The sequence below is a fragment of the Panthera tigris genome, chromosome D1 (genome assembly GCF_018350195.1).
Source record: "Panthera tigris isolate Pti1 chromosome D1, P.tigris_Pti1_mat1.1, whole genome shotgun sequence".
Lineage (NCBI taxonomy): Eukaryota > Metazoa > Chordata > Mammalia > Carnivora > Felidae > Panthera > Panthera tigris.
In genome coordinates, this window is record NC_056669.1 from 102,924,269 (window position 1) to 102,936,793 (window position 12,525).

A 12,525-nucleotide genomic window follows, 5' to 3' on the forward strand; every position below is an offset into this window, starting at 1 on the left:
TAAAGTCACTCACCTCCGGATTTTCTCCCCAGTTACTGAATATCTATAAATCTATCAGTTAAGATGTTCGCTTTCCTTTGCTCCCTGGGATTATTTCTAAGCTCCAAAGCTTGTGAAGTTTTGTAAGCTATGGTAGAGAGGACTTTCAGCTTTCAGATATGCATTGTCTGGCATTCCCACAACAGGCAGTTTCTCCACATTGTTCTTGGGCAATATCTTTCACCCTTGGCATTTAGCCTGTTACGGCCCCATCCACAGCCACCGATGGAGATGTTTGTGGTCTTAATGATTTCTGGTCATTAATCCACATATTCTGCAGTTTCCTGCCTCTAAACATCTGATTCTTTTGGTCCAGCAACCCCTCCCATCCCCTCTTTAGGTGTATGGGAAACTTCATGACCCTCCTCCATGTTTCCCTGAAGCTGTGGAAAACTCAGGATGACTTTCTCAAGATCTTTCTCATCCTGGGCTTCTTCTTCTTCTTCTTTTTTTTTTTTTTTCTGCTCTCCATACTCTAGGCTACCACCTTGTATTTATGTGGTAAATAGGCAAACTCTAGGACCTGTGTTGTTTGCTCATGTTCCAGTCAAGGAGCACCCGTGAATGTCATCTACTTTGGATTCTTCAAAAAGCTTCTTTATCTTTCTGGACCCTCAGCTTAACCCAAAATGGTCAGGGAGCAGGGCACAAGACTCCAAACTAACACATCCAAACTTTCTGGATTCACACCCAACTCTTGGCTTCCTCTGTTTATTAGTGAGGAAGATCTTTACTTGGTATTATTAAGTTTGTCACCTTCTAAACCTTCTTGGTCTAACACTTGAACCAAAGCTTTGAATTAAAAAAAAATAAGAATTTTCAACATTTATTCCTTGTTCTATGGCAACTTTCTCCCTAACATGAGTGACTAATGTCTGATTTTCCAGCTTGGGGAAAGACTTTCAAGATTTAAGCAAAGAAATATCATCCTGCCACCATGTAGAAAAGCACAAACACAGAGCACGTGGGTGGCTCAGTTGGTTAAGGGTCTGACTCTTGATCTCAGCTCAGGTCTTAATCTCAGGGTCATGAATTCAAGCCCCACACTGGGCTCTGTGCTGGGTATGAAGCCTACTTAAAAATAAAGTTCAAACATGAAACTCCCACTGTAGTAAATGGTTAATTCTTGTCAGACTCTCCAAGTTTTAACCTTATCTGTACCACTCATGAAATATTAAACATTAGGACAGTTAAACATTTTGCTCCAGTTTTTTTTTCATGTTGAAAATGAATATATAAAAATAATGCATCTGTCATGGGATTGTAAGGATTAAAAGACTACATAGGGGCTAGTATTTCATTAGTATACACTGACATAGCCATACTGGTAGTTTAGTGATTTTTTCATTCTGATAGGTTGGTGTTTATCCTGTGTCAAACTGTTAAACAGTTTTTAATCAGCAGTGTAGAGACAGCTGCTAGGTTGGCTCTTCACACTTCATCAGCTTTAGCTGGTGAGAAGAGAGTGAGCAGTGAAAGGATTCAGAGAGGGGGCAGCATGAGTATTATGATTACACTCCCCTACTGTCTCAAGTCCCATGGGGGCAACATGGAGGCAGATGTAGGAAGATCATGTGCACAAGGTATGGGTCTGTGTAACAGCTGGGGGACACTGATGCTAAGATGCCCCCAATCTTATAAAGGGCTGCTGGCAGCCAACCCATTCTTTCCTCCAGACAGAGACACTATCATTATTATCCTGGATGGTAAGCAAATATTCTCAAAGGTTGGAAGGAGGTGTCTCTATTTCTACCATCCTGGATTTTTTTTTTGACAGAGATTTCTTAAACATTGCACAGTCATTTTCTTACAAGATATGACCTAGATCATCTGAAAAATGAGTGCAATTGTGTCAGCAAAATTCATTTAATAATCACCATTGTCAGTGTCCCATCTTTGTCCCCAAAGAAAGGAAGAATAATTCACTTTATGTTGACTGGTAGGGATCTCCCATCCTAAGAAATGGAATATTTGACTGTGGGTCTTTTAGAATAATTAAACCCCATTGACTATTTGAAAATATTTTAAATCACTCTTGTGAATTTGACAGGTGAAAAGTCACACACTGCATTGTTATAATCTGCATTTATCCAATTACTTGGAGTTTGAGCTATTTTTCATACATTTGTTTAGACTCACTTTCTCTTTTGTAATTCATCCTCACACAGGATTTGTAATAATCTCACTACTTTTCAGACAATGGATGTAGCTTCCATCAAAATGTGAATCATTTGTAGGTCATTATTTGTTGCTTTATTTTCCCTTAAATGGCTACTTGTCTTTGAATTTTTTTGTGTCATTGATTGAAAAGAAATATAAAGTCTTTAGAGTACCAACTTATTTTCCTTTGTGGTTTCCTCTACTAATTTTAAGCTTGTTAAACTCTTTATTATTTACAAATCACATTTATTTATATTTTCTTAGCTATATTTCTCAATTTTGTTCACATTTTTTTTTTATTATTTACTTGTGGCTTAAATGTGTTTTATTCATATTCTTCCATCCACATGGCAGCTATAGTTTATGTATCATGAAACAAATAAAAACTTATTTTTATATTCCAAAATAGTTAACTAAATATAAGATTATAAATTGAATACTTTTATCAATGATTTATAGATGCTTTTATTAAAAATGTTAATTTTCATGTTACTAGATCTTTCTCTAAAATAAATTTTTATCCCATTTTTCTGTTTTTCAATCTTTGCACCATTTTCACATGGTTTAAATTATTGTATGAATTGAAAACCTAGAGACAAGCCAGTAGTTATAAGTATTTTTTCCAAAATATTCTTATTATTGTCAACCTTTATTCTCCAAATGGAACATTAGTACCATTTTACAAAGTTCTTTCCACTACTTCCCACCCACCACCAAATCCTGTTGGGATTTGGATCAGAATTAATTTTAACAAACACATTCCTTGGTTAAAACAGGCAAGTTTTCAGTATTTTTTCCTCAGATCAAGGGATTTCTCTTTTCTTAAAAATTCAACAATCTTGTCTCCACCTGTTTAATGATTATCTTTTGAATCTCCTGTTATATTACACTGGTCTCCTAAAGCACTCCTTCGTGCCTCATCATTTTATTCTCATATTTATCTCTGTACTTTGTCTCTGAATTCTTGAAAACTGTTTTTTTTTTTCATTTTTAAAAACATTTTAAAATTTTTTATTTATTTTTGGGTGGGGAGGGGCAGAAAGAGAGGGAGACACAGAATCTGAAGCAGCCTCAAGGCTGTGAACTGTCAGCACACAGGGCCTGACGTAGGGTCACACTCATGAACCATGAGATCAAGACCTGAGCCAAAGTCAGAGACTTAACCAACTGAACCACCCAGGTGCCCCCTTTTTATCTGAATTCTTAGGAAAGATCTCAGGGAAGTTCTTCAATTCGATGCTTAGTTTTTTGAAACATCCACTTTGCTGTTCACTGCCTCAACCATTTTTTAAATTCTTGGACTTACAGAGCTCATTGTGGTCTCCCCCTTAAATGAAAACAGGGTTGCTGACTTCTGAAGTCAGATGAATGTCAGCCTTCCTGAAGATGCGCTTGCAATAGTGTAGCTACTCACTGAGCCACATCCCTGGATATGTCTCAACTTGGAAAGCTTAGGAACCATTTTCAAATCCCACTTTTAACTTCCCTTTCAGAAAACTACCTTCATTCACCAAAAATAAAGCAGTAGAGCACTTAGGAAAAATGAGACACAGGCATGTTAGTATAAAATAAATATTATTTGCAATTTTAAATTATGAAATAATTGAGATACACAGTGATCAACAAAACAACCAGTCAGCAATCTGTGCTGAATTAGCTTTTAGCCTATGCCCAGAGTCCTAGCAGCTATCAAACCCCCTCCTCTTCTGCTAACATAGCAAGGAAAATGTCACTTCTTAGAACGCAGGATTTTCTACTGCCTATCTGGGAGTATGTCCATTCTTAGTCATGGGGCTAAATTCCCGTGGCAACCCAGAAACCCAGGGGATATGTCATGATAGAATTAATGGATGCAGATGTCTTCCCTCACACAACAGCACATAAAGTACACTTGTTTCTTTAAAATATCAAGACAAAAATGTTAATCACATGTAGTTACAGAAAGAGAAACACACAGTACGATCCAGAAGTCTGTCTAATCACAGAGCCTCTGTATGATTAATTAATCTCTGGTCCTCTGTTGCTCATGAGACACACCTGCACAAGGGTATGTGTCATATACATCTAGATGTTACAGGTGATTTAAGGATCAGAATAAAAAGGAGACTGGTCTTCTTGGAAATAGGCTCTTTTGCATTAAGACCCATATCACTCTTTTCTGAGGACTATGTTCTTCATAATTGAGATTTTTAATTTTATATATTGAGGCATTTCTCCTGGCTATGGCCTAAGATTGTGGAAAGCAGAATCTAAGGATAAAAAACAGGAGTGTGCTTTCTCTCCCAGCCTCAGTTCTCCAGGACTGCACTACGCCTTGTAGCAATCCAACCAAGGGTACAAGGGAAACAGCTAAATCTAGACTTTCTTATGTACCAGAAAGGTACATAAGATGTACCAGATGTACATCTTATGTACAAAATGTACCAGAAAGGGTACCATAAGTTCAGCTTCTTATATCTAATTTCACCAACCACTTCCCACCTGTTAATTATTGGAAAAACAACTTCCTAATGGAGACTTGTTCTACTTAAAATACAAAAAAAAAAAAAAAAAAGTAACATGAGGACATTGTTGTTGATGCCAAAACCAGGCACTAGATCACTTTCTCAGCAGAGTGCCAGTTTCTCATTCCGTTTTCTGGTTTCACAGTGAAGATGGATGACTCTATAGCAATAACAGACAAGGAATTTCCTAGGGATTGCTAATGAGCCAACTAGTCGACCAAACCTTAACTAGGGCAGACATGTTCATCATTCGTATTACAATAAATTTCTTTTTGTTTGAAGTTAACAAATCTGATCTGGTATAGTTACTCTTGCGTTGGACAAATCCATAAATGAAGAAATTCATCCATTATTTCCAGAAATGAAAAAATAGGTTAAATCTGAGAACCAACCTAATTACTTAGGAAATTCATTTTAAAGAGATCTCTCAACACTAATAGTAATCTCTGCCTTACCTAAAATGAGTTGCCATAAAGACACATGCTGGTCTCCTGGCAGCCTTGATCAGTACTGGCATCTCTGGTTCTTGAGGTAGAACACTAGGTAGAGATGGAATATTGAAGGTGAAGGGTCATACCACCACAACTAGCTACAAAAACAGTTGTGAATTGTTTGGCCTTTCGATGTATTGGTTCATAACTGATGAAGGATGGAGATGTTGAGCTTCCAGTTACTTTTCATGCATTTTCTAGTCCTTGTGCCAGTCACGGATTTATACTGGGAGAGTGAAGCAACTGTAATTCATCCCACAGTTAGGACAGTTGTGGTTCAATGTTTTAGTCACCAGTTTTTCCTATACTGTACATTTGAAATAAATTCCATAATTAGTAACAACAGAAAAAGATTCTCTTCTTCCTTCTGTTTAGGGCATCTTTGATTTCCTTGTTCCTCAAGCTATAGATCAATGGATTTAGCATGGGGATTAGAACAGTGTATAAAACTGATGCCAACTTGTTTTGGCTCAGGGAATCACCAGAGTTAGGATACATATAAACAAAGATACCTGAGCCAAAGAAGAGAGCCACAGCTGTCAGGTGAGAAGCACAGGTGTTGAAGGCCTTGGACCTGCCTTCAGCTGAGGTGATCTTCAGAATGGTGGCAACAATATAACCGTAGGATATCATGATAACCAAGACAGATGTGAGCCCAAAGATCACTGTGAGCACAGAGGTCATGATTTGAAAGAAAAAGGTGTCAGAGCAGGATAGGATCAGCAACTGGGGAAGATCACAAAAGAAATGGTTGATGACATTTGGCCCACAGAAATGAAGCTGAAGTAAAGCACACAGTTGGACAAATGAGCCACAGAATCCAATTACACAAGATCCTCCCACCATCTGCACACAGAGGGTGGGCAACATGATGGCGGTGTAGAGCAGAGGATTACAAATGGCAGCATATCGGTCATAAGCCATGGCGGCCAGGAGACAGCACTCAGTCAGACCCAGGCTAGAGAAGAAGAAGTACTGTATAGTGCACCCCGCAAAGGAGATGTATTTCTGCTTCTTGAAGAAATCTGAGAGCATCTTGGGCGCTATAGTGGAAACGTAGCAGATGTCCAGCAAGGACAGGTTACTGAGGAAAAAGTACATAGGTGTGTGCAGATGTGAGTCCACCCTGATGAGAGTGATGAGGCCTAGGTTCCAGGACACAGTCATGAGGTAGATCGCTAGGAATATTGAAAAAAGAACACTGGCGAGCTTTGGAAATTCAGAGAATCCCAAGAGAATGAACTTTGTAACTATTGTACTGTTCCTTCCCCCAGCCATTACATTAGTATTCCTAGGATAAGTAGACAAAGAAGAGAATAAGTCTTTAATTCAGTTGTTATCCCAATTTCTATTAACACCTTCTACTCACACTAAACACAAAGCCAAGAGAAATATGGAGCCATTTTAGAAAAAATAACCCTGGTTAACTTTGCCCCTAAATAGCTACAATGGTCCTGTGTATCAATTTTCCCACATGTAAAAGAGGACAATTACACTTTTCACTGTTAGCCAACCAGGCTCTTACAAGGACAAAGGAAAGTGTAATAACATTCTTAAAAGATGCTTTAGAAATTTTAGGATATTATTGAAGGGGCTATAACTCCTAGGTATAGTTTAGTGACTAAAAGCATGGCCTTAGATGTCACATAGGTGTCTTTGGAATGTGGCTCTGCTGTCTGTGGGTTTTATGACTCTGAATAGGTTGTCTGTTATCTTTCTACCTGAGTTACTTAATCTGTAAGACAGAGATAATAGAACCTATCTCATAAGGTTCAGTTGAAATTAAATTAGTTCAGTTATGTACAGTGCCTATCATGCATATAGTAAGTATTGAATGAAGTTGTGTCATTAGCTATTATCTTTGTAATGTAGTTTTGAAGCAATCCTTTGGTTTGTGAAAAACTTTTAAAGTTTAAAAGGTTGGCAATACATATAACATTCTCTGCCTACAGTGGAATTAAGTTAGAAATCAGTAACAAACTGGTAATTAAAGAAACATCATAATTTGAAACTAATCACATATTTTTAAACTATTTAAAAGTAAAATAATAAATTATAATAGAAATTAGAAAGCATCTGTAACTTAAATATAATGAAAAATACTATTTACCAAATCTTGTGGATGTTTTAATTGAAATATAATTGGCATATAATATTGTGTGAGTTTAAGGTGTACAGTGTGTTGATTTGATACATTTATATATTACAATATGATTATCGTCATAGCTTTAACTGACACTTCTATCATGTCACATAATATCATTTCCTTTTTTGCAGTAAGTTAAATCTTGTGTATTTAAAGATGGACTTAGATAGAAAAGACTGAAAACAAATGACCTGACCACAATTCTTAGTTAGGAAGGAACAAAATTTTAAAAATATTAAATAAAGAATTTTAAAGTACTACAAGAAAATCAAGAGTTGATTTGTGACATATCTGGTGATATCAAGCAAAACATTTTTTTTTTAATTTTTAAGGAATGAAAAGGGGGATATAACTCTAGCTCCTGCAGTTGTCACAAAGGACACTCTAAAAACTTCCATGTCAATAAATTTTTAAAACTTAGAATATACAAATTTTTAGGAAAGTGTAACTTGCCAAAAGTGACTCAAAAAGGAATAGGAAATATGAATATTTAATAAACACTAAAAAATAGTGTTTTAAAAAATAGTGTCAATAGTAAGGGTCTTCCCATGAAGAAAACTCCAGGCCCAAATGGTTTAATCAGCAAGTTTTACCAAAAACAAAGGAAAATAGTAATTCCAACTATACACAAAATCTAATGTATAGATACTTAGATCAGTTTCCAAGTCATTTTGTGGGACTATCATAACTTTATACCAAAAGCTGACAATAATGGAATAAAAATGGAATATTATAGCCATATTAACTATGTACATAGATTAGAAACATCTTGAACAGAATTTTGACAAATTGAATCCAACGATACATAAAAATAATACAGCATGAACAAGTTGTGTTATTTCAGAAAAGTTATTTCAGACAGTTATTTCAGAAAAGCACGTTGCCTTAATATTAGAAAATCATTTAGAGTAATTTACCACAGTAAGAGATTAAAGAAGAAAGCAATATAATCATCTAAATGGATATAACTAAAAAAATTCATTCATGATTTTAAAAAATCAGCAAATAAGGAAAGTAATTTAAACTTGTCAAGGATATCTTACAACCAAACTCAGTAAATTAAATTTTTAATGGTAAAATAATGAAAGAATTATCATAAGGGTCAAAGCAAGGAAATAAAGCTCACCGTCACATATTAATCTTTGCCTTAAAGATTCTAGCTAGTGTAACAAGGGCACAAAAACAATCAATTTCAAAAGTCAACTTTGGGCCCCTGGGTGGCTCAGCTGGTTAAGTATCTGACTCTTGATTTTGGCTCAGGTCATGATCTCACAATTCATGAGATCGAGCCCTGCATCAGGCTCTGTGCTGACAGCATACAGCCTGCTTGGGATTCTCTCTCTCCCTGTCTCTCTGCTCCTCCCTTGCTCTCTCTCTCTCTCTCTCTCTCAAAAATAAATAAAAATAAAAGGTCAACTTTAGAGAAGTATAATTTACAAACAATAAAATATATCAATTTTATAAGGTCGACAAATTTGCTCACCCATTTGCCACCACCACAATCAAGACATAGGACATTTTCTTCCTTCCAAAATATTCTTTTCTGCCTTTTTAAAATATAATTCCTCTCTCCTAACCCCTTGTCTTAGGTAACCACCAATCTGCTTTCTGTCACTCTGTATTAGGGGAACTTCACTAGATTTTCAAAATGAAATCAAATTGTATGTACTCTTTTATGTTGGGTTTCATTTGTTCAACAAAATCTTTCTGAAATTCACCCATGTAATTGTGCTCCTCATCAATAATTTGTTTCTTTTAATGGCTGAGTAATATTTCATTATACATATATACCACAATGTATTCATTCACCTGTTGATGGATATTTGAATTGTTTCTAATTTGTAGCTATTATAAAGAAATCTTTTATGAATTTTTGTGAGCAAATCATGGTGTAGACATATGCTTTCATTTGGTGGGGGGGTAAGTACTTTGCAGTTGAGTTGGTGGATTATATGGTAACTGTGCATTTAACTTCAAAAGAAATTGTCAAATTGCTTTCCCAGTGCATAATTTTTAAAAGTTTATTGAGATATAATTCACATACCATATAGTTCACTTGATTGTACCATTTTACATTGCTAGCAACAGCTATGACAATTTCACCTTTTGAGGATAAGAAAGAAATTATATTTTTCTTACCTCCATGGGATCTGGTTACTTTTGTAGAAAATCCAAAAGAAACTAAATAGAAATATGAGAATTAAGCATTATTCCCACATGATCTGAATGTCTATGTAGAAAATAAAAAAGACTGTACAGGTAACTCATTGGAAGTAATGAGAGTTTAGCAAAATCAACATATAAAAATAATGTTGAAAATCAATTTAATGAAAAAAATCACTATCACAGAGATTAAGTTCAAGTTGGAGGCAGCAAAAAAAAAAAAAAAAAAAAAAGAGACAATATACTGCTGAAAACAAAGTCAAAGACAGAAGGAATAGGCTTTTTAAAAGGGAAGTAAAAGATTGAAAGAGTTGAAAGGATTAATGAGACTGTAACACCTTGTCCCTAAAGAAAGCTTGTCCTTTAAAGAAAGAGTGCTCTTGTCCCTAAAGAAAGCAAACCAAAATAAAGGAAAGGAATGTTACTGAAAAAAAAATTCGGTAGTATATTCTGTAATGAAGAGTTAATGCCACAAATCTAATGAATGCAACTTGTCAAAACAAAGGTCACACACTGATTTAAAAAAAAAATCAGAGGCACCTGGCTGACTCAGTGGGTGGAGCATGTGACTCTCAATCTTGGGGTTGTGAGTTTGAGCCCCACATTAAGTAGAGCTCACTTTAAAAAAAAAATAAAATAAAAGCTTCAAAAGTTAAAAAAAAATATCTTCTGAGCAATCAGAAAAATAACAAGTTACCTCAGGGGAAAATACCAACCCATCTTTACATTTCTTCATATAATATTCAACAGCAGAAGAGAGAAAGTCATGGTTTTAAATGTTTAAACATTTAAATATTTAAATGTTTAATGTTTTAAATGTTAAAACATTAAAAGTCATGTTTTTAAATGTTTAAAACAATTAAAGTTTGGGGGCAGAGAAAGTGGGATGCCCCAAATCTGGTGCCAAACCAACGTGTCATTCAAGAGTGCAAGCAAATTTACATCCATTTTTAAAAATGAGAGGGGCACCTGGGTGGCTCAGTCGGTTAAGCAGCCAACTCTTAATCTCGGCTCAGGTCATGATCTCACGGTTTCATGAGTTTGAAACCTGCATCAGGCTCTGTGCTGACAGTTATGGTTCAGTTATGATAGTTTTAGCAAGACCATCCCGTAGGTAATACTGGACACTTGTTTTCAATATCCACATTTAGAAAGCACATATCTTCATCCTGTGTCATGTCATAAGTGCAGGGCTTTGCCTGGCGTCCCACTCTGAGCACCTATGGGAAGCCATGAGAAATGGTTACATGGCCCACAGATGCATCCTCGTTGTTACACGCCACCTTAGTGGATTTTTAAAAGCCTTTCCCTCCATTTCCCTCTCCCGCAAGTAAATTTCACAGAACTTTGTTAAATAATCTGATGATTATTTAAATTAACTTCTAGTTTTAAACTTGTGCATCTTTCATGTAAATGATTGTTCTCTCTTCTTACTCTAACATTGTCCACTGCAATGTGATGAGATAGCTCTTGTTAAAGAATGTGTACATACCTGTTCAAATATTTCAGAAGAAAACAGAAAAAGAAAAAAATCAGGGTTTTTTTTCTCACCTAAATCAAAGATACAGTTAATATTTTGTGTGGAATAGGGAGTGAACATGAGGCAAGAGACTGTTGGTTTACACCCAAGTGAAATGGGTGTGAGGTCTTCCAGACTGCTAGTAATGTCAATAACAGGCTATAACAACAAGAACAAAAAGCCCAGAAACAGGTGAGGTTAAGAGGATCCTAACGGTTGGATAAGATGTATCTGATATACATAACCCTTTGCACCACTCAGATTTGTTCATGCCCTCCCATTGTACCTCCAATACTACAATATAGAGGCTCCAATTTTGTGAGAACAAAATGCCATCAGTTCCTCCCAAGAGGAGAGGTACAGTCAATAGGGCTAGTGAAGCAAGTTTCTTCCTTGACAAGTAGCTAGTTCTGAGGTCCCAGCAGATTAATCTTCTCTCTCCACTACTAATTTCAGACTTCCCTCACTCTCAGCCATTATTTCAGATGGTCTAGGCTTCCTGTTCAGAGAATTAACCCACAACTATATCCCTGAAGAATCCGAGTGCTTAGTTTCTTTGCTCTTAATAGTTCTTGGTTGCTGCAATTGCCCATTAACTGTTCTCCTGGGCATCAAAAGATGCCCCGGTGAATTCTCTGGGCTCCAGACACACTCCTTCTAGCTGACTGTGTAGCAGCAACCCTAACTCCTCAAGATAATCAGATCAATTATCCCCACCATACAGTAAGTCCTTTCTTTGCCTGATGGTCTATTAGCATCAGGTGAAAGTCTCAAATTCATTGGAGTCCTTCTGTGTCCCCTGACAGACTGATTCTACCTGGGATCTAGAGCCTCTAACTTGGTAGAACTTAAGTTTATGGGGAAACAAAAGCACAAATTGTAAAAGTGGGTCACTTGGAATCACAGCGAAGGGGTGAAAATCTTATTCCATTCTTTGGTTCCTGGAGCCATATACTTAAGGTACTTGGGAAAAGCACTATATATTACTTGTTTACTTAGTTCACATACAGCTTCCTAGAAGATAGTGCCTTACCTATCAGGAATTTCTAGCTGACACCTTAATTCAGCTATTAAACCATATATTTCTGCATAAAGACATACAATAAAATATCAATAAATCTCATGATCATACTCCCATTAGTTCACCTTCTTTGCCATAAAGTGTATCGTTTTAACTGAGGTAATGTCATATGGGATAGACTGGGTGTTCAGCAAGCCTTAGATGGTGGTACTGGCAGAGATAGTGCATGCATGGAAGGCAGGCCTTTAGCTATAGAATGTGTCAATTTAAGTAGGCATAAATCCCTCTTCCTTCCAAGGTGGTAGAGTTCACTATTATATACCTACCACCAAGTGGTTGGCTGGTGTTCTTGAGTACTATTGATGGCTCTGGCTTCACTTATTTTCTAGCACATTGGACATTCAGTTGTGTCAGTAATTTGGCCTTTATGAGAAAGAACTTGAGCAGTGCCTTCAACCATTCCACCATGGCCACTCGCTGTT

At 36.3% G+C, this 12,525-nt stretch overlaps 1 protein-coding gene across 1 annotated transcript; it reads right to left on the reverse strand.

Moving 5' to 3' along the window:
• Positions 1–5,527: 5,527 nt before the first annotated feature.
• LOC102955840 (olfactory receptor 1440-like) lies at positions 5,528–9,497 on the reverse strand. The gene is made up of 2 exons (XM_007092679.2): positions 9,480–9,497; positions 5,528–6,485 (listed from the first exon to the last, which is right to left on the reverse strand). Exon 2 carries the CDS (start codon positions 6,470–6,472, stop codon positions 5,528–5,530), a length of 945 nt encoding a protein of 314 aa, XP_007092741.2. The 5' UTR covers positions 6,473–6,485; positions 9,480–9,497.
• Between the last annotated feature and the right edge of the window lie 3,028 nt (positions 9,498–12,525).